The sequence below is a fragment of the Ambystoma mexicanum genome, chromosome 9 (assembly GCF_040938575.1).
Source record: "Ambystoma mexicanum isolate Mex_15411 chromosome 9, UKY_AmexF1_1, whole genome shotgun sequence".
NCBI lineage: Eukaryota > Metazoa > Chordata > Amphibia > Caudata > Ambystomatidae > Ambystoma > Ambystoma mexicanum.
Genome location: NC_090931.1, coordinates 669,169,215 through 669,191,362, shown reverse-complemented (window position 1 = coordinate 669,191,362; position 22,148 = coordinate 669,169,215). Strand labels below are relative to the sequence as shown.

The window sequence follows — 22,148 nt, the reverse complement described above, 5'->3', positions numbered from 1 at the left end:
AGTACATCCAGACAGCAGCCTATTAAGTTTTAACTTCCATGGACCATATATATTTTTTTAAAAGTGCATGTATGCCAATGAGACGTAGGGTATCATGCATATATTTCGAGAGTTTCCGCTGTTTACTTGAAGGGGTAGTGAGGGTTTATGCATGGTCAAGTCAATGGAGCCATGGTTTCAACAGAGCACCAAGCTAACAGCAGATTTGGGCTTGTTCGGGGAAACAGCCGGCAACATTAGACTTGGGGCAGGGTTTGGGAGTGAATGGAGACATGATCCATAATCTGTCACTATTGCAGCCTCCAATCATGTGTTGGGACTATGCCCCAAAATGGGACCAATGCAAATTTGAGGAATGGCATTAAATGAAAGAAAAGCCATGTTTTGGCCTAAGTACAGGAGTCTGGTAGATCCGGTTTAAAAAAATTGAGTGTGAACTGCAGTATTGAACGTGTTAAAAAGGTTGGTGTTGATATTGCTGAAGAATATCGCCACGTTCATGCTGCATGCCATACCTAGTGTCAAGAATAATGCTACCTACGCTTGGTCTCATTGCACATATTCCTGGCTCCATCTTCAGCACCAGACAAAAAGGAGACACTCTTTCCAGTGGGACTGCCAAGGCGTTATGCTCATTCCGCCCAGACTTAATATCCATTAGCACCAAAGACAACTTATTTTCGAGAGTGCTATGCTCGACCTCTTGGTGGCATGAGGGGTTTCATTGCCCCTTTTTTTCAAAGTACAACCAATGGCCGAAAAACTTGGTGGATCTTGAATCACAGGGTTAGTCAATTTGCTAGGGTGCACATCCCTGCCATCTGGTTGTTTAACACACTGAATACCAAAGAAGTTTCTAAGCGAAACACGGGATTCAAACATGAACTGCTCTGCATCTTGCTTCCAAGACAAGCATGTTGCCCCCCACATTCATGGGTGCAATGGTCTTGGGATAAGAAGGGACAAAAGTCATGCGCCCCGCCCCTTTGCTTCTGTCACACACCCAAGGAGAAGGGGGGGGGGGGCGGTCCCAGACAGTCTGAGCAAACATTGCGGTTGGTTGGAGGGAAGCTGGGTGCACAAGTGGGCCGTTGACGAATGTTGCACCGGGGCTCTAATCATGCAGCCCGAGGCAGACAATGTGCATGTATATGCGAGTAATTCGAATTGCTGGTTCTTCTAGTTGTGTAGGAGTGGTAGCAGTATCCTACTTTGCGTTTCCATTGCACATAGAAGGCCAGGCAGTCATCCACATTCGCCAGAGTTCATTTAAAAATGCACCCCTGCCACACATTCAAAAAGGAGATTTGCGTTCTTCACAAAGATAGCCAACGCTCAAGTGTTAACGTTCTGCTAGTGTTGCATTTTATTATTATTAAATGCGGCCCAAGCATGTCCACAGATCCATGTTTGTGACATCTTGCAGATCATAGCAGCAAGCCCTGGCACCTTGCCAGGGTAGCCAGACTTCGAAAGTGGGACCAGCCTGGCAGAACTACAGGGTGACATGGTCGCCTGGTCAATGCAAAGGTGCCAGGCGGGGGATGGTTTGGCAGGCTTCAGGTTGGGAATGGCAGCAGGAAGAGGCAACATAAAAAGCCACCCGTGAGAGGATGATAATGCTTACATTGCTGCCCAGCCCCCTGCTGAAGGTCTCAGCACCAAGAATGGGTTTCTCCTACCACCCTCGTTTGTTATGGCACAGGCAAAATGTTAGGTACAGTGCCTGGGTTTAGCTGCGAAAGTGGTACTCAGCGGCCCATTCTGGGCTGTTCAGGGAGCAGGATCAGGAAGCAGTCCCTTGAGGTACAAGGTCTTCGGCCACCTGGTATCACTCCCAATGGTGTGGGGGGAGATTTGCATTGTTCTTCATGCTGATGGTCAACGCTCAAGTGTTATTCTACTCAGTACATTTTCTGATGATTAAACAGTCTCAATATGTCCAAAGATCACTTTGTTATGTGGCTTCTTTGAGAGCCCTCGCAGCTTAAAAACATGTGGTGCAGCATTGTAGTATGCGTTCTACAAGAGACTGGATGTGCTGGGCACAGTACCAGCGTGTTCTTGGAAACATCGCCACACTGCCAGCAAACATGTGCTGCAGTACATCTCAAACCTTTGAAGTTAGGCTTTGGTCAGCAGCCCGCACCTCATTCAACTACTGCCATAAAACAGCACACGAATTGACGTGCACTCTGCATCAAGGCTACCCATTCTACTCAACAATGTTTCTTAGCCCATGTCCTCCCAAAAAGCTCCTTGGCAAGACACAAAACTTGCAAAAAGCGAAGAATCCAATGCCTGCCTTCTAGAATGGTAGAAATACAGGTGCTAAGTCAGCCATATTGGTGCTGAAGGGCAATTGCAAGGTAAAAATAAAGAATGACTTAGAGGGTTCATTTGTCGGCACTCCCAAAGGTCCATCATTGTAATGCCTCACTTCTGCAGTGGTCGGGTTCAATTAACCACTTCTCTATTCACGAGACATCCTGGCTAAAATATATACAGAAGTCTGCTTCGAAAAGTACTCCACGGAGTGACAAAGAAAAAAGAAGCCAAATTGTGCCTTAAACTTAAATGATTTGACAAAAGCTGTAATATGCCCTCATTCCGGTTATCTACGTGTGATCCAGATGCAAAAGCGCATCACGACAAGACACAATCAGATGCAGCAACCATCGAAACTACGTAGTCATGGAGAAAGACAGGACTTTAAGTAATTGTAATTTACAGCTAAAAAGCTCACTTGAACCACTACTCTTCCATTAAGACTTATAATCTCACTAGCTTGCAGTACTTTGCTTCCCCTGCAACCCCCCCTCCAAGAAATCCCTAGTCGTACCCAACCACCAAAAACAAAGATCCCCATCAGAACAATCAGCCTGCAAAAGCTAACGAGACACTGATATTAGTTGGGATGGGAAAGGAGACTTCCTCCCTGTGGGGGAAATGCAATTTCCAGCAACTGGTTTTGCCTGCTCCGTGTTGGTTTGGGTGATCATGGTTCAGGAATTTAGCTGATTTTTGCTGACTAAAATCCACTGCCTCAGTCTGGTAAACCACATTTGTTTCTAGTGCAGCAAGCGAACAATGCCTTTTGGAACCAGTGGTATGCTGATCAATTTAGGAGGTTGTAGGTAGTTTGGAGAATTGTTTTCAAGTACATGCCAGACTTAAATTGCCCCTTGGTGCAGGCCGTGGGTCGGTGATGACGGGAGAAAAGGATATAGGGTGCTCATCGGCATGCATTGAACATGTAGGCGGACCTACAGTTAAACTGAAAACCCCCCACCCCCGCCTCAACAATCCTTGAAGAAAAAACAAATACTGAGACTCGCACGCACAGGAGCTTGCTCCCGCCCACGGCCACAAGGATTACTTCAGATCAGTAATCTCACCAGAAGGAGCTTTCGTGCAGTTGTTGCTGGTTGTGAAGCAGGACGAAATAATGCGTATGTGTAGAACTAAGGCAGCGAGTGACTGCTGGCTAGTAGCTTGCAACTTCAAATGCTTACCCCTGCCCGTAGCCTAGAACGTGAATAGCAGGTACAAGGAACTGCATTTCACTCACAACACTTACCGATGATATTACACGGTGCGTGAATAAAAATGAGTAATAGGACACATTAGAATACATTGGCCAAATGAATGCATCGCATGTTCAAAAAGTTATAGTTTGTGGAAATGGGCAACACCATTATTCTTTCACCACAGGGTAGCTCCACACTACTGAGGATACAGGAGCAGCATCCCTGCCACGTCTTTTGTCGAAGCATGAGGTGGAATTGGTTAACAAAACAAAATATGGTAATCAGATAAAACTTTTTTTTCTATAAAAAAGATTTTATTTTGCGATCTGTTAAATGTGAAAGTGAATCTGCCTGCGTATTCTGCAAGGCAGAATACAGGTAAAAACATCATAAATACATATATATCTTCATATCTTCATACAAAACTTATTTACAATATAAGTACATATACACAGGTACTGCATTTTGTTAACTTCGGACATTCATATTTTTAGAAACCGGTTTTCTACTTGGAACATTTGGGTAGACACAAAACGTGGCATATATGTGAAGCAATTGCGGTGTGCAAATAGCGCAATACTGGTAAGGCCCATATGTTCTCACGTGAACCAGGATTGGTCGTGTATGTCAGTATGAAACCATACTTGTGGAACAGGTTCCAATAAGATCGTGAGCATTCAATTAAAACTTGGGACAATTCGGTGCCAGACAGCAGTCGTGTGAACACAGAATTAGCAGTTGAGACCAATTAAGTTTCCAACAAAAAAAACTTCTTTATATCCCACATGTAGCGGAAAACAAATGCAAGCAATGGCCTGTTGGCTCCCCAGTCCCAGTTATTCGTGGGCCTTCCCAAATCAGTTTTATAATGCAAATCGGCAGTATAAAAAGGTCGCACCCTACCCATGGCTGTGTTGCATAGTCAGCACTCACTTACAAATGTGAACAACGACCTCGCAGACTTTCAAGGACCCATCAAAATACATCCCAACTTAATTGACCAGTTCCATTTGTAGTTAGGTCTATACATTTCCCAATGTGGATATGGGGGGGCCTGTAAAATGGCCTAACCTTGCGTGCCATGTGAGCGTAATTTACGTAAACCCATCTTGGTAAATCCAGGCCCCAGGACAATTGCGTCACAGCGCTTGCAAAGATCACGTATTAAAAACACACCCACAAAGAAACATTTTGAAGAATAGATATTTAGGGGGGTTTGGAGGGGGGTGAGTAAACTACCCTCCCACCCCCGAAATATTACGAAATGCACTTCCATTTTCTAGATACAGATGGTGTATCGTTTCCAAGTTAGAAAAAGACATTTGAGTATGTTCTTTCAGGTGTTTGGGACAGACAGTTGGGTCCACTCGCCAATCATTGCAAAAACACACACACCCGGACCAAACATTAAGGCATTTAAATGGTGCACAATCAGTTGGATGTGTGTGTAGAACACATGGAAATCAAGTTATTGGATTTCTGCCCAGCCCCCCTTCTGATGGAAAAAAATGGAAGGGCCCTAGATGAGAGGTCTAGAACATGTCTGGCAAGGCTTCACACAGCTGGATGATGCACACATGCGTAGGGTGGGCTATGGAAGTGACTGAAGAGGATTGGTTCTCCGAGTTGATGTCAACCACTGTCCTCAAATGTGCATTACCATTAGACTGTCCACAATTTATGGGAGTGCCCGGTCAGGCTCAGGTCCGTATTCTCCTTATTGCCATTATCAGGGAGTAGATTAAAAGGTCCAAGTCCCATGATCCTTCCTCTTGCAGTGTTCAGCAGACCTCGGGCCCTGGGTCTCATACGGTGGTCTCTCCCTTACCTCCCCCCCTCACTCGGTCATAAAAGTTCTGCCAGGACTGCAATGTCTTGCTGGACCAGACCCAGACGCCGGAGGTGATGCCCACGATCATGGTCATGAGGTACTTTATCATGAAGACGATGAAGTCTGGCCCTGCTGGCGGGGCAGGTCCCGGTGGGGGACAGGGCACGGCCAGACTCTTGCAGGTCTGCAGTCTCCAGCCCCGCTCCCATGCCGCCCGGGAGGCCTGCTCGTAGAAAAGGCATGCCAGCAGCAGGGCTGCGGGCACTGTGTGAAGTACGCTGAATACCCCGATGCGCACCATCAGCCGCTCCAGCTTGTCCGTCTGCGAGCCCCCGCTCTTCATGACGGTACGGATGCGGAAGAGGGACACGAAGCCGGCTAGCAGGAAGGCCGTCCCCGCGGCCAGGTAAGCGGCGAGCGGCCCCAGGACCAGTGCCCGCATGGCTGGCGCGCTGCTCAGACCCACATAGCAGACCCCGCTGAGCGGGTCCCCGTCCACCTTGCCCAGGGCCAGAACTACGATGGTCTGCGCGGCAGGGAGGGCCCAGGCCCCCAGGTGGAACCACTGTGCCTGGGCCTCGATGGCCTCTCGACCCCACTTGAGGCCGGCCGAGAGAAACCAGGCCAACGAGAGTACAACCCACCAGGCGGAGGAGGCCATGCCGAAGAAGTAGAGCATCATGAAGAGGGCAGTGCAGCCTTCCCGCTTGGTGCCTTGTACAACGGTGCGCCAGCCCCCCGGGGCCGCAGGCTCGAGGCAGGCGGCGCGCTCCCCCAGGGCCCAGCCCGCGCCGTAGGCTACGGCCACCATCAGGTAGCAGCCCGACAGGAAGATGATGGGCCGTTCGGGGTAGCGGAAGCGCCGCGTGTCCACCAGGTAAGTGAGCACCGTGAAGACCGTGGAGAGGCCGCAGACCAGCGCCCAGCCGCCTACCCATGCCCGGGCGAAGTGCGCCTCTGCCTCCGAGAAGTACATGAGGCCGTTGGGCCGCCTGGGCTCGCAGGGCGCCCCGCAGTCGCGCTCTCCCAGGAAGCGGTAGCCGAGGTAGGGGGGCACGCGCAGGTGGAGCGGGCAGCCGGAAGGCGCGGGGTCCGAGGCGGAGGGCGAGGGGCTGGGCGGCAGGCCGGTGGTCGCTTCCGAGCTGTTCTGGCCCACGCAGATCTCGCCGGCGCCGTGCACCGGGAAGCGCTCGCAGCGCAGCCGCTCGGGCCACTGGAAGCCGAACTTGTTCATGAGGGCTTCGCAGCCCTGGCGGGCCCGCTCGCAGAGGGAGCGGCACGGCGGGATGGCCTGCTCCAGCACGGTGCAGACGGGCGCGTACATGGAGCACAGGAAGAAGCGCAGGTCCGGCGAGCACTGCACCTTGACGAGCGGATAGAACTGGTGCACTTCCAGGCCGGCGTCCTCCTGGCTCACGTGGCCCAGCAGGTTGGGCAGGATGGTCTGGTTGTAGGCGATGTCGGCACACAGCGGGATCGAGATGGGCTGGCAGAAGCCGTGGTCCGGGATCGAGAGGCCTTTCTCTCCGTGGTACTGGTGGGCGGCCCGGGCGGGGAGCCCCAAGAGAAGAAACAGCAGCAGGGCCGGGAGGGTCGCCATCCCCGGGTGTGAAGGTGCCAAGAGGGGAGCTTCCAGGAGATCGAAGTCCGCTCCTTTTCAGTCACTCGCCGCCCCTCGAGATGTATTTGGGAAAAGTCTTTCACGTGCGACTGTTCCTTTCGCTAGTCCACAGACATTTGAAGAAAAATGTAGATATGTTCACGCCTTCAGTGTTGACACTTTTGTTATTGTTTCATTGTTCGCTGCAAGGACGCGTCCTCTGTAAAATGTGACTTGTCCGCCGTTTTGCCTAGTTTGCAAGCATCCAAGACGACGCCTCGAAGACGTTTTGAGAAAATGTCAACAACAAAAAAGTCGGCGCACCAGAGGCCGTACGCGCAGCTTTCTCCAATGTCCAGGTCTTGTTAAAATCCCGACAACTCAAACGCAAAACGTCAGTTTCTGTCGCGTGAAGTAGAGCGTATAACGGTCGCCAGTCGAGAGGACTGCAACTCGGGAGAGAAAAGTTCACAACGCAGCCGAGGAATTCTGACGTAAAGTAGAAACAATCCTCCGGTGTTTGTAGCTGCAGTTTTCGGTGCCAAAAGTTCCTTTGGCGGTTACGTTCCAGTCAGGAACTTCCTTTCGTGAAGTCGCTGGTAACGGTCCCGCCTCACCTTTTTCTTCACTTCATTTTTTTTCTGGTCCGAAAGTATAAACAGAACCCAGCCAAAGGACCGCGCCGTGACACTCCTGACTGGCAGCGGCGGGGTGCGTTTTCTCTTGGTCGCGTTTCCTTAACGGTTTGCGAAACAGTCAGTTGCCGAAGCTTCGAATTGTACCGCGCGCACGCTGAACAAACGCCATTATAAAGTCAGCTGGAAGCCCCGCCCCCTCGCAATTCCCATTCAATAAACTAAAGCGGGGGGGCGCGCCCGGTGAGTGCGTGAGCGACCGCACGCTGGGCCAATCACGTTATTTGTTGTCTCTCATACCACCATCTAATTGGATGCCAGAGACGGTCTGCGGCAGGGTTGGGGGTCTCTGGTTTCGCATGCAGTGATTGTTGTCCTTGGAGCGGGAGTGAAACAAAACGTGGGACCAAACTCCAGTCTCAACTATAGTGTGTCTAGGTGCTCCGGTCTGACACGGGCGGGCTGGCGTGTGCACAGCGGAGTCCACGAGTTTGTTTTCCCACAGATTTACGACTGTGTGAACGTTGTAAAACCCCACTGGCCCTCACAATAAAGTCAAAGCAGCACTACATCAAGTGCAGGGTCCGAGAGCCCGAAATAAAGACAGATATTCTGTTTGGGGTTTATGTGAAACCGGCGGGTCGAGGGTCCCCAGCTTCACACAGATTAATGGGCCGCATCTGAAAAATCAATTGTAAGGAGTGTTCGTTCCGAAAGCAATGACGCGTACTAAATCTACAACGAAACACATCTTTGGAAACGTTGGCTGTTTTAAATGCACGAGAAACCGTGATTTTTTTAAAACCAAGTTAAAGCTTGTCTTTTTGTGATTACTTTTTTCCTGAGCTTATAATTGTTGGTACTTATAATGAACAATGTTTTTCTTACTTTTTGGATGATGCTCGCAGCTTGCATTTCTTAAATCTTGGCGAGTGTGAACCGATTCACATGATACCTTTTGAACCCGGGCAGTTAAAATATGCAACATTTTACTGTGGCCAGCAGAGGGACTCCTGAATGGAGAACGATCTGTAACTCCCAACCCGAATTGCTTTGGAATGAAACAAAAACTGGACGTGTGGTGGTAGTTAGGTACGTATTATAATAATAAATATTCGTGCATTCAAGATTAGATTAGTTGTTGTTAAAGGGGGTTCCCTTTTGGAGCTATTAAGAGAATAACAATGTATTGGTCAAGGGAAGAACAGACTCAATTGACCATTTTGAGTAGTGCGACTCGCAGGTTACACTTTAACACTTGGTCAAATCCCTTAGGTGAGCAATTTCTCTCACAGGTGTTTGGTGGATTTAGTGCGCAGCTCCTTTCCTCATCAATGATGCCTCTCCATCCTCTCCACCCCACACCAAGAGAAGAACTACATCTCTCCTAGAGCATCATCATAATGGGTCCTTTGGGACATGCAGAAGGGCCTAAATTTAAAACGACACAGTGTGAATGCAGCAAAAGCGATCTCAGCAGGGGTTGGTATAAGAAGAGTTGACATGTCTCTGCATGGGTAAGATTGTGCCTGGGGGTGATCACTGTGGCTCTAAAGTTCAGGAGAAAGCAAAGAAATGGCACCATGAAAACATTTTTTTGATCTCCCAATCCTGATGGCACTCCAAGGACCTCATCTCCCCTCTCTCTAACTCTAGCTCCCACAGGGTGTACATCTTGGATTAAGAAGTAACAATTGCAGACGTCAAGAATCTCAAAAAGCTTTTTTTTTTCTCTCCATCCACTCTTATCTCAGCAGCGGATCCAGTCTTTGGTAGAAGTACCAGCTGCAACTGTGTTGGTGTGCAAGAAGTCTAGGTTTATGTCCAATCCCTACACAGTGACCCATGTGGTTTCCTTGTCTTCTAGCCAATCCTTTCCATTGTAGACAGGGAATTCTGAAGCCGGGGAACCAAAAACACAGGGTAAATCTACCTTCAAAGAAATGCTTACTGTGATTGTTGCCAATCTGTTGAGAATTTTGACGTCCTGTGATGGAGCCACAGAGGAGAGGTTCCCTGACGACCAGTAACTGCTTAAACGATTCTGGCTCCGCAGGTGGCAAATGGGCAACCTAACCCCCACCTAGCCTTAGTTGTAAAATAGGAAATTTATCTTCCTAGCCAGATGGCAGCCTACGTGGACAGCAGCCTGATAAAAGCACACACATGTCACTTTGAAAAAGGTGACCAGGGTAAAGTTGGATGACAGAAGGACCCAGTGAAGCACTAACCAGGCACTGGTGCTCCCAATGCAATACATGACTGGCCCATTGAACACAGTGTCTAAATATAATCAGGTGCTTGTCCTGGCCATTGTATGGGATTTAGGGGATGACTCGAAATGGGTGCTGAGAGGAGGAGAAGAGAGAGGGAAGGTAAGGATGAGACATGGGGAGAGAGCAGTATTGAGGCAGAGATAGGAGAGAGCAGAGGCATGGAGGAGATAAGAGATAAAGAAGTGGAGAGGAAAAGATTCTGATGCAGGTTGGTAGGAGGGGGAACGGATGGAGTGGCTACATAGAAATACCCTAGAAAAGTGGGTGAAGGGAAGAGGAAGAAGAAAAGGTGAAAAGAGTGATAATTTGGTGGTAGGAAGGGGAAAGGAGAAGAGAAGGGAACCGAAGAAGTGTGCCCAGGGCACAATCATGCATAAGACAACTTGTGGGAAGGAACAAGAAGGAAGTGACACCCATACCCTAAAAGTGCCAGAGAGAACTTTGGTTCCCAAGATTGATTTAAGGATTGTGGCTGTTGTTTACAGTCTTGGTGGCAGGACAGAATCGGTCCCAGGAGCTGAGAAGGAGAATTCTTTGTCCAGCACTAATAATTGAAAGGGGAATTGATGGTCTTGTCACAGGGAAATGTATTAGTTCCATGGGCGTCCACCCATTTGATTGAATCTGACACTTGACACTCGTCAGGCTTCCTAAGCGCACCAATGTGGTGGTGCCTGGTAGAGATCCAGTGGGACCAACGCAGCCTCACGAGCCATACATAGTCAACCAAGAACTTCCCCATCAGCAAAGAAAGAAGCGTACTGGAGCCCCATTGACTGTCTGGTTCACACAGGGTAACACACCCTAACGTAGGCTTGTGTTCTCTAGAGGTCCAGCCATCACGAGTTCTGTTAACCTTGACCTGCAAATTGTTTTGTTAAGTCTAGCCTCTTATTTTGTTTGTTCCTGCAGGGAGCCCCCTTTGCCTTATTTTCAACCCATACCAGTTGGAAATCCAAGGGACGTCAAAGGAAAACCTGCTTTGGGTCATCTGTTGATCCATCTGCTGTTATAGTCCCTCTTCCAGAAACTTCAACAATTCCCCTTTTCAAAGTTGCCTCTCCATTAGTGAAAGATGTCATATTTTGGGAAAGTAGTGTCAGGGACTGGTTGTCCATCCCAATATTAATTTTACAGATGTATGTGCTTCCAAGGACAGACTCTAATGTTGCTGAACATTCTGAAGTCAACTCTCTTTTGTAACTGAGCAGGATGGCCATCATTCAGGGTAGAAAAAGCTACCGGTTATCTGTGTCCATATTACTATCTGGGATGTAGATGAAGGAATGGACAGACCAATGTTCTTGAAGCCAGTTCTTTCTCTGTGAACAGTAGAATATACATTATTCACAGGAGAAGATGCTGCTTCATAAGCTATGCTCAACAAAGGGTTTGAATTAGTCTTAAAGAAGCTCTATGTTAGAATACACCTAAAACTATAAGCTAACAGCCATGTGTCCTTTTTTTCATAAAGATCTCCATTTCGTTTCAAGCAGCGTATGAGTGTTCACTTCTCCTGGAAATCGGGGAGTGATAGGTAGAATACGGGCAACAACTCTGGCAGCAGAAGCATCTATGGAAGGCAAGAAAACCTACTGGGATTAGTAGTGGCGCACACAGTTTCTGTAAAAGTATGCTGATGAAGCTTCCATTTCTTAGGACGATTATTTTAAGGTGTACTTTGGAGAAGATGTAAAGACAATATTTCAGGATGTAAAAAAAAAGCACTCCTCCCGGGTAGAGGCTAAACCTATCCCTCTTTGTCCAGGCTTCTCTTTCTAAAATTGTGAAGAAGATACCACCAGATAGAAAAGGGAGAGTGGAGGAATGCAGAATGGTTGAGGGACATGTTGCGTGTGCCTAGCTGGGAGTAAGAGGAGTATAGTCAGGGCTTTGCACAGTTCTGCAACATTAACATTAATAATTATGACGCAACCCAATTGACCAGCAGTGGTTTGGAAAGCACAGCCAGTACAAACAGTGTTATGGTTTAACAATCAAGACCTTCCTCTTTTCTTCTGCCTTCGTTCCCCCTCTCCCCTGCTGATCTGTTCTCTCTTGGCACTGTGCACCTGGCCATCCTCTGTCCTCCGGGCCCAGGTACCTGCTCACCCTGCCACCCTCCCGCACTGCCTCCGGGCCACCCCTTGCACTGGGGTCTGTATCTGTACCCATAAAGCCCCCCCCCATTGTTCTTCTGCACTTATTAGACCTACCCTTTCTGCTGCCCTAAACATAGCACTTGCAAATTGCTGGCTGCACTACCACTGTTTGTTGCCTTTATTATTTATTTATTGTTATTTATCTGTTTATCCTCTGCTTTGCACTTTCCACTTCTCCCCCTTCCATGCACTTTTCCCCTCCCCCTCTCGCATGCACTTGCGCGTTCTCAATGCCACTGGGCCTAGTAAGATCGCTGTTTTGTTCTCCTCTGTTCCCCTCCCTTGCCTTGTCGCACTCTGAAACACTTGTGTACGAGCGCGATAGAAATAAAATATCAATATCAATGGTTCTCGCCTGGTGTTAGACGTCCTTCACAACTTCTGCATCCTGATGCACCTGTAACTGATAAATTAGCCCTCAATCCTCCAAACAGTGCACTAGGATCAAAAAAGGCGGTGCAAACTTCTTTAGCAGCATAACTTGATGCTATATTAGGAACAAACACCCCATATCCTTTGCAGAACCTGGTGTTTACAGAAGCTAATATCTAGAAACCTTTGGGGAGTCTTTCTTGTAGGTCAGGGGTCAGCAATTGTTGGCTCTTCAGATTCTAATCAGGCCTAGCCAGTATAGTCACAGGTGGAATATCATTGGAGTCGTAGTCGAAATCCTCTGGGGAACCACAGCTTGCAGACCCCTGTCCTAGGTCCTTGGGTTAAGGGCTCATCTGACCTGTGCTTTATTCCAGGACATGGTTTCCAGTGTGAGTTGCAGGCCAGGAGGACATGTTGACGAGCATGTTTGAAACCTCTGGTGCAGCTTCATGTCAATCACTACTGAGACACTTGGTGGTTGGCCAAAACTCATCACTTCAAAAATATGAATCTTAACTCTTATTCAATTTGTAATGTTTTCTAGTGATGTATATTGTGTGGGTTGTGGGGAATCCTTTCAATACCTTTCGACTAAAGGGAGGGGGGTACCTCACAGGTATATCTGGAAAGAACTGGTGGAAGTTTTGAAGGTACTGCACTTTTCCTCCCAGACAAGTTTACTAGTCTTGATTGAATCAGACAGGAGTCTTCTCATGTACGTGAACTATTGGTGATGGAGTTTCCGCTGGAATCTGGAACAAGAAAAAGATGCACTCTCTTGGCCTAGTCCTCATCAGAGATATTATGGGAGGTGACTAGCTGAGTGGGACTTTACACGGTTTCCGTTGCTGCTGAATTATGCCATTAGGAGCTCTGGTGTTACGTGACTAGACTTCCTTTTCTCACATTGAAATGGCTTGCCGTCTCTGTTTTGGACCAAGTTGCATTATGGAGCTGCTTCGTAAGTGCTGCTCTCTCCATTGCCCAAGGTCATTCTTGTATGTTATCCCACAGTTTGTGTATCCGTAAAAATGACAGAACCCTAAAACAATAAGGACGAATTGGCTGATTTAAAAAAAAAAATATTGTTACATTTTTATTAAAATATAGGCGTGCGGTGGGGTAAGGGTATTAGTTAAGGTAGGGAAAATGGGGGTAAGTCGGGGGACTCGCCCCTCATTATTAAAAAAAAAATGGTGCAAAAGGCAAGTAGGAATTTTTGTTTTTCGACCAAAACAATTTGGTAATTTCTCCATTTGTTTTTTTACATTCGGTTAATTCACTGTTTGCCCTCATTCTTTGGGTCCTGATGATGATCATTGGAGGGTTGTAGGTTCTGTAAGTATTGTGTTTTTAGCCCAGTTTGGTTTAGTTTTCTGACACACACTGTCATTACTCCAGAGCTCCTGGCCTGTCCTTGTGGTCTCTCGCCCACCAGACCAATCCTGCCTTCCATTGAGATGGACCATTTCAAGGTTAAAAGGGTTGGACATCAGCAACATGGGTTCGCTTGCAAGCTAGTACTGGCTGTTCAGCAGTGTTGCTGATCTACCTCCAATTCCATGTAAAATGAGTTTTTTTTAAGGAATGATGTGTTCTAAGGCATACCCATCCTCTTGCTTGTTTTGACACTCAGGTGCTGCAATTTCCCCTGGACAGTTTCTTTCTTGGTGTGTTTGTTTGGCCCACCAAATCCAATGAGCTGTAGTCCAGGCTTTCGGGGATCCTATTGTGGGAGAATGTGGGTTGGGGTTTGTAAAATGGGAGCTTTATGTATTTCAGCTTCTCAGGAGGAGCTTTTCCTTAGCATGTTTTCTTGGTATGGCCTGATCTTGGTCTGGTTCTTAATGTGCTCCAGTTCGCTGCCTACAAACCCTTTGAGTGACCAGATTTGCGATTTTTCTCTGAAGGTGATTTTTCTAGTAGCTATTACTTTGTCTACTCTTTTTAGAGTTTTGTGCTCTTCCAGTTCTTAATTTTCTGCTGGAGCGATTTCATTCTTTCCCCAAACCCTTTGTTTCTGTCCATGGTGTTTATTGTTTTAAATCGGGATCAGCGTACCTGCTCAAATCGGATTTCTAAACTATTCTGGTTGTTGCAAATCAGCAGAGCACATGAAACAACAATGTTCTCTTTCTACACATAATCATTGTTCTAATCAGGATGGTGTGGAATAAGCTTCTGGACCTTGTCTTAGCCCACTGACCAATAAGTGTTCCAATTTTCTGAGTGCTATAATAATAAAGCACAGAGAAAGAAGGACATTAATAGTGGTGCTGACCTACCCTCTATATGTCTTCACGCTGTGCCTTCCCGGGATATACGTCGGTGCTCACCAGCTCGCTCTGCAGCTCTGGTTGTAACTGCCAGGAATATTGTGCACATTTCGCTAGGAAGCCTGCATATTGTGCTAATGGATATAGTGCTCATGTCAGTGTTTGAGGTGGCCAAAGGACCTAAGTGTTCTCATGACACGGATAGAATAGGTAAGGGTTGGGCTCCTCAGCAGAAAGCGACTGGATCATGCCCTGCGGTTCATAGAGTCAGTGTTTGAGGTGGCCAAAGGACCTAAGTGTTCTCATGACACGCATAGACTAGGTAAGGGTTGGGCTCCTCAGCAGAAAGCGATTGGATCATGCCCTGCGGTTCATAGAGTCAGTGTTTGAGGTGGCCAAAGGACCTAAGTGTTTTCATGACACGGATAGAATAGGTAAGGGTTGGGCTCCTCAGCAGAAAACGACTGGATCATGCCCTGCGGTTCATACAGTCAGTGTTTGAGGTGGCCAAAGGACCTAAGTGTTCTCATGTCACGGATAGACTAGGTAAGCGTTGGGCTCCTCAGCAGAAAGCGACTGGATCATGTCCTGCGGTTCATAGAGTCAGTGTTTGAGGTGGCCAAAAGACCTAAGTGTTCTCATGACATGGATAGAATAGGTAAGGGTTGGGCTCCTCAGCAGAAAGCGACTGGATCATGCCCTGCGGTTCATACAGTTTCTCAGTGTTGCAGCCCTGGAGTGGAGACATTCTGAGGTATCCACAGCACCTCCGCAGTTCCACTGGATGAAGACAGGGAGCTGACTTCGTCACTGTTCAAGTGGGCTTGCGTGGTTGAAATATTTGTTATCTAAAATTCTAAATGATTCAAAAGATTTGAACCGAGACTCTGTCTACTCAAATTGATAGCCTGTTGGCTTGACTCAGTTTGAACTTTTGTCAGCTTTCTCTGTGTTCATTTTTTATTTTTAGGATAGCCTTTGTTCAGACTGAAAATGATTGAACATGATTCAAACCAAAAGGAGCCCACGGTTCAAGCTGGTTTGAATAAACTTGGACTACCCACGAATAGAGGATTTCTTTTTGTTTTTGTCGAGCTTTGAATCGAGCATTTAAGACACTGTACTAATTTCTGTAGGAGTAAGACTGAATCAAACTGATGCCAACCATTATTTTAATGATTTGAACCATTCAGGTTGAAGTCCTTAAAGGCCCAGCCTATCCTAGTTTCGTGTATAAAAGGAGAGGTTTATTCCCCGCTTCTTTGCAATTCCACTTTCCCTTGAAGAGGAACCCATGAAAAAGTCAGTATCTTTTTGCCAGTGTGACAAACTGTTGCTTTCTGATTAGGAAGAAGTGATCTTCAGCCATGTTCTCCTAATTTGAGCACTCTCTCAGGATTAAAATCTCCTCTACTTCCGTGTTGCTCATTGGAATATTGTCTGCACTGTACAATACCAAACCTGCAGAAAGCAGCGGCATGAGCATCTGGAGGTGGATTGTGCGTTACTGAAGATGCGATTCAGATTACTTGCAGCGTATGAAGCATGCCTTGGCCTGCGTCTCTTTATAAACAATGGTTATGTGATTTCCATTCCTATCCATTGGTTCCCATTAATAAATCCCAAAATAATGAGGCCATGTTTTCGCTCGGGCCCTTAACTTGATCCTTAACTTGATCGGCAGTCCGTAACCAAGAGTCGGCCCGCCGCCGAGGTTAATATCGCCATTAGCATCCGTGTAGTTCTCTACACGGGTGCTAATGGTGTTTTTTTATTTGTAAAAAAATGTACCTTTTGGTGTGCAGCTCGTTGACGCACAGTGCTGCTGTCAGGGAAGTCCATTTTCCATGTTGATGACTGTGATGTCATCAGCATGGCAAATTAACTTGGCTGACATCAACACTGCGGCGCATGGCCACGCAACAAAGATACGTTTCTTTTTTTTTATAGTAAAAACACTATTAGCACCCTGTAGGGAAGTACACAGGTTCTCTAAGTGTTGATGGGGGAGTGGGGAAGGGGCGCTTGCTGCCCAGGCAGCTCAGAACGTAGGCTCTTACCGTACAGTACAGCCCGTATTCCAATCCTCCTAATTGGCTAGCGCCCCCTCCCAGGGTGCTAGTAGAAAATAAAAAAAAAACAGGTGGGCCTGTTTCCAGGTATCACCTGTTGTCTGGTGGCATTTTTCAGTGACAACCTTTCTGTCAGCTTTCTTCAGTGCTTTGGTGGGTCTCATAATCCTGCCTTAATGTAACCTGGCCACTGTGCGACACAGGACCCCGACAGACTGTACCAGAAAGGCTTTGGTGTATGTGCTCACAGCTCATAGCTATCATCTCAGACACAAGTGTCCCCTTTATTAATAGCCTCGATTCTTCTACCTTTACACAGATGTCTGCCCCCAGAAGAATAGTCACTTGCTTGGACTGGCTCCACTCGCCTTACGTTGAGACGAAGATTTGGAAATTGTTGAGTTTTTACATAATTTCACTTTTGCAGTTGAGCACAGAGACCATTTTCATGCCTCCCCGGGTGCACGGAATCTAGTTAACCGTATATATAATAGGCTTACTTTGACCCACTGCGTCTGTATTCTCAAATACAAAAGAAATGTGCTCCCTTCCATAGATGCTAGTGTTTTGAATTCTGATTTCGGTGCCAGTAGATGGTTTGCAACTGAAATTAATCTACTACATGCATAGCCACAAACATTATCTGAGCAGGGACTGAAAACCCTAAGCACAAAGCAGCACGGGCGCTGCCTAGCTCCCAGGTGTTATATATATGTATATAACCCTCCACTTAGGGCTGGGCGATATATAGAGTTTTGGAGATATATATATCGATATATTTGCAAAATCGATAGAGGATGAGACAATATCGTTAACATCGAGATATATACATATGTTTATTATATATAGTATTTTTTATTCACAATTTGATATTTACACTGCTGTGTGTATTCTGAAGCAGGAAGATAACCCTGTATTAGCACTTTATTTTGATCAATGTCTTATAAATAAAGGTGTTTGTGGCATCTCCCATGTAGTTGGCGGATTACAACTGAGCATTTAACCCACATAAACAATCTCGAGATATATATTTTATATCGCCATTCAGCCCAAAAATATAGAGATATGACCTTTCGTCCATATCACCAAGCCCTACCTCCACTGTCAATCCAATGGTGCAAAGGCGAGAAAGGTCGGCCTCACAAAAGTAGGTGAACTCTCCATGAGCAATACTGCACCCCCTGATAACAAGATATTTTTAAGCGTGTACCTCAATTACATATTTTGCTGCTATGGAACCCACTCAAAATCTCTTGAACATTTATGTTCTCTCCTTCAAAGCATCCAGCAACAGCTGTCTGCTTTTATCTCACCTCCCCTTAAATCTGCACAGGTTCCTCCTCATTAGGGGTGGGCTGCCTTGTAAGCAGTAACATTGACTATGCCCATGTTATGTTGGCCATTGCACAAAGTCAAAACAGAAGCGGCCACCCAACCAGGGACCCCTTTGCCTCCTCAAAGTGAGGATTATTTTAAAAATCCTGAGTGTGGCCTACAAATGCATGACAGGACCTGCCTTCACCCGCAACACAACTATAAAACATACCATATGATTCTCAAAAGACCAAGCTCCAGATAGTGGGGCCTAGTGAACAGATGCATCTGAAACATGGATTTGAACAGTGGAACCACCTTCTCCTCAACATCAAAGTGCATTATTCTTGTGCGTTCTACTCCTGCAATGCTCCAGCATTTCTTTGTTGGTATTTCCACTAGGCAATGTGGCTTAGTGGGTAAATTCACTATGAAACCCAGACCCATAAGATACAATGCTGGGCTCCCTCCTTGAGCAAATTGTGTGATTCTGGGCAAATTACATTCGCTCTCTCTGGGTCTCCGTTCCCTAGAATCCATCAAAATTGGGGTTGCTTAGAATCAGGTGGTACAGGTCCTTTATAATAACATTTTATATTTACTTGAATGTTATCGAAGCAGCAGGAAGGTTATGCCTGGTAACTCAGACTCCCCCTAAACATGGAACCTATCTGGACTGCTAGTATAGGTAGAGTTAAACAATTAGAAAGTAATATAATTGTTTAACTCTACCCAGACTATCAGTCCAGGTAGGAGGAGTATGCGACTACAGAGATTACCCCAAGTAACCTAGACATTACCCCCACAACCCTCTTCCTCCTCCGAGTCCTAACCAAAGAGGTGACTCCCAGTTCATTAGTTAAAGCTGTGATGAAAAGGAGTCGGGCCAATTGCAATGGGGATTAACCCAAATAATCTAGACATACTTTCACAGGCCAGCCGTCTTCTAGTCTTATGCACAATACCAAGCCAAGCCAGAGTTTCAGTCGTCCCAACAGAGCCTCTTGCCTTTCGTGACTTGTCTTCTTAGAATCAGTGGTTCAGTTGTAAGACTTGCAGGGCCCCATTGTTGAAGGTTCTAGTCTAATCTTATTAAGATTGCATCTCTTCCCCTCATCCTTACAAAGGGGGTTCACGAAGTACCCAATATTTAGGGTAAAGTGGAGATCTCAAGCTGTCCTGTTTCTGGTGCGAGTAGCCCCCCAGTCCTGGTTCTCTCAAACCATATCTATGTCAACTGTGAGTAGCTTCTCCAGTCAGGGATCTTTTAGTTGCATTTTGGTTCTAGTAGCCTTGCATAATGTGGAGGCAAATCTACAGTTGCTGAACAGTAGTGTACCACAGAATGACAAGGGCCCTCTGAAAAATGTCATGAAGTAGAAAGAGGTATAGAAAGATCACAAGCATGGTGTAAGACTGTGCATTAAAAGGGCAACAGGGGTGCATGTTACGGCCCTGCTGAGGAAATTCAAATAACAAAAAAATAATACAAGCAGACCAGATGAGTGCTTAATATCCAACATGTTATGTTATGTTAATTTATACCACGCACTGCTACCACCCAGCGGCAGTATCCAGGCGCTTGCGTGGCTCTGCAAGAGAAGGGAGTTGGGAGGTTAGTGCGCATAGGGTGAGAGGATAGGTTCAGAACCTGGAGGAACTGGTGTCTGTGAGTGTTGTTTTGCATGTGGGAGTTTGTGCGAGCGGCTTCATGCATTGCAACCTACGGGTAGGATTCAGTGCCTCAGGGGTGTGGTAGTACTTTGTGTTAGTGTGATGTGTGTGGTTGTGGTGGGTTTGGTTGTGCGCACTGATTAGTGTCCATAAGGGACCCAGAGTCACAGGTAGCTGTGGCTGTAAAATAATCTGGTATCTTGGTATGTAGTTGCATTGTTGATGGTTTTATGGGCTATCTGGGTGGTTCACTCTACGTGTGCTTCAGCATCTGAAGAGGTTGTGTTTGCACATAGTATTCATTCTTTGTTTATGTGTAGTGTGGCTAGTCCAAGGTCTGGCGGGCAAATGAAGTTCTTTGTTAGTATCTGATATCATTCGATTTGTAAATCATTGTAGCTGGCAATTGGGCCCATGGCATGTTTGTCAACTTCAGTCAGTCCTACCTTTTTATCATACTTCTCTTTGCATGCTGGGACTTGTAGGCCAGTACACCACTGCAAACAGAAATGGCCCAAAATGTCACCCTCACAATGGCGACGGCCTGAATGCCCGGCTTTTTTTTTTAAACACCCCCTTTACATCACATGTGGGGGGAAATGGGCTACTATAGAAATACGGGGGAGGTGGCGGGGTCTCCTCCCACATATCTATGTGGTGTAAAGGGGGTTTAGTAAAAATAAAAAAAGTCTGCATTTTCGGCCGTCGCAATTACATGTGGTCGCAGAGATCACATAGATCCCTGCAAACCCTAGAAATGCAGCGCGCAGTCTGCTAAGAAGATAGGAGTAGTTGACTGGGCTGCACATGACAGTTGGCGTCCAGAAATCACTAAAGCACCTGGATTCCCAATGGGCCATTTATGCGCTTGGTAATAATGTTACTATACAAGATGGCTTTTGGAATGTCGAGGTTGGAGAGTAAGCGCGGGCTAAAGCATGATGCAGATGGTAAAATGCAAATGACACGCGTGGCCACAAAATGTACATAAGCAGCACAGCTGCACAGTGGTCGACATTGATTGGGTACACATGCCTAACCTGGAGCCTTTTTTTGCGGTTGCGGGGGACTATTCCAAAATAATGGCCATGTAATGTTACTATCATCATTGTTATCAGAACCGGATGTGGTCAAATATCTGTGACGTTCACGTGCGTGCCACTTACTTTGGGGGGAAATCACTCCCTCGTCGCTTTCAAGCTGCACCCTCCCTCGCCGCGCGCATCGCCGAAGTTTCACGTTTTCTCTATGCCGCCAAACATCTCATCGACCAGGAAATATCTCGGATGAAGGTCCGTTCGTGTCCTCGGCACAGGAGCAGCCGAAGCAGTGGCCAAATTCGTCGTATCATTGTTATGTTTGTGAACAAGTATGTTCGCTCCCAAACTTAATTTATCATCTGCCTTTCTGGGATACAGGACATTTTATTTCCCTGCTCTCAATAATTCTCTTAATTGTTCCTAAACACGTTAAAAAAATTAAAAAAAAAACACTTGAAACCCAAGCCTGCTCTCCGGCCACAGAAGGCGCATGAAAGAGAATTCACTAGGAGATCAGGTCAACAAAATAAGCGGCTTTCAACCTATCAGCATAAGACCCTTAAAGAGGCTTTAGGGGTGTAAAGGAATTCTCCAAGTTCCTGTTTACTAAAACCCCTCCCCCGTTTTAATCCAGTGCCAGTGCCCTGATTGAGTTATCCCGGTCTTCTGGCCCTCTGCCGGGGCTAATCCTTTCCCCCAAGGCTGCCATCACATCTCAATCTTACCGCTGATTAGAAATAAAAAAAAAGACGTGTTATACATTCTAAATGAACTGCGTCTTCTCGTCCGATCAGTACTTCCATGTCTACGAACCGTGGGCCCTTTGGAGACGTGAAGATTGCTTTATCTTTGCATAGCAGGGCAATTAGGTAATTTGTTCAGCTCACAGGTCCGTCCGGCAACCGTCATTCTAATTGCATTGACCAAACTCCTCGTTTGGGTCTGGAAGCTTTTTATAGACCCTCGGGCTTTTTTTTAACATTTATTCTGGAAGCTTCGGAGTGTTTAGGGAAGGCACGCTCGGCCATGATTAGATTGAAATCAATGCACCCCGCCATTTCCCAATTTCTCAACGGTAAATAAAGCATTCTCTCTTGCAGACGGACTCGTTCGGAGATGCTAGCAAGGGAGAGCTCCTTGGCCTTCGTGTCAATTAGGCTCTAGTCCTCCGGGAGCCCCAAAGTGATTTCTGAAGCCATGGGCCACTCTTCTAATTGACAACGAGGCCGTTTCCCTGATTACATCTGCTCTAATAGACTTAGGTTTCTCTGTTCTTGGTGGTTAGGCTGCTCTAACCACTCAAGGATGACGCTCCATCAGCCCTTAGCCAGAGAACAGTACAACCAACCTGCATTTTAAGGGT

General features: G+C 46.7%; 2 protein-coding genes across 2 annotated transcripts in view; both read right to left on the bottom strand.

The window, feature by feature from the left end:
- The window catches only part of KIAA2012 (KIAA2012 ortholog), a 427,155-nt gene extending 405,900 nt beyond the window's left edge, over nt 1-21,255 (bottom strand). The window contains exon 1 of the mRNA XM_069615509.1: nt 20,912-21,255. The gene's annotated coding sequence lies outside the window, so the exon portion shown is untranslated. The remainder of the gene's footprint in view (nt 1-20,911) is intronic.
- Nucleotides 3,823-7,735, bottom strand: FZD7 (frizzled class receptor 7). The gene has a single exon (XM_069615507.1). It carries the CDS (start codon nt 6,959-6,961, stop codon nt 5,336-5,338), a length of 1,626 nt encoding a protein of 541 aa, XP_069471608.1. The 5' UTR covers nt 6,962-7,735; the 3' UTR covers nt 3,823-5,335.
- Nucleotides 21,256-22,148: the final 893 nt, after the last annotated feature.

Coding starts and splice junctions, on each gene's coding strand:
- FZD7 (XM_069615507.1), bottom strand. CDS start 6,961: ATGGCGACCCTCCCGGCCCTGCTGCTGTTTCTTCTCTTGGGGCTCCCC.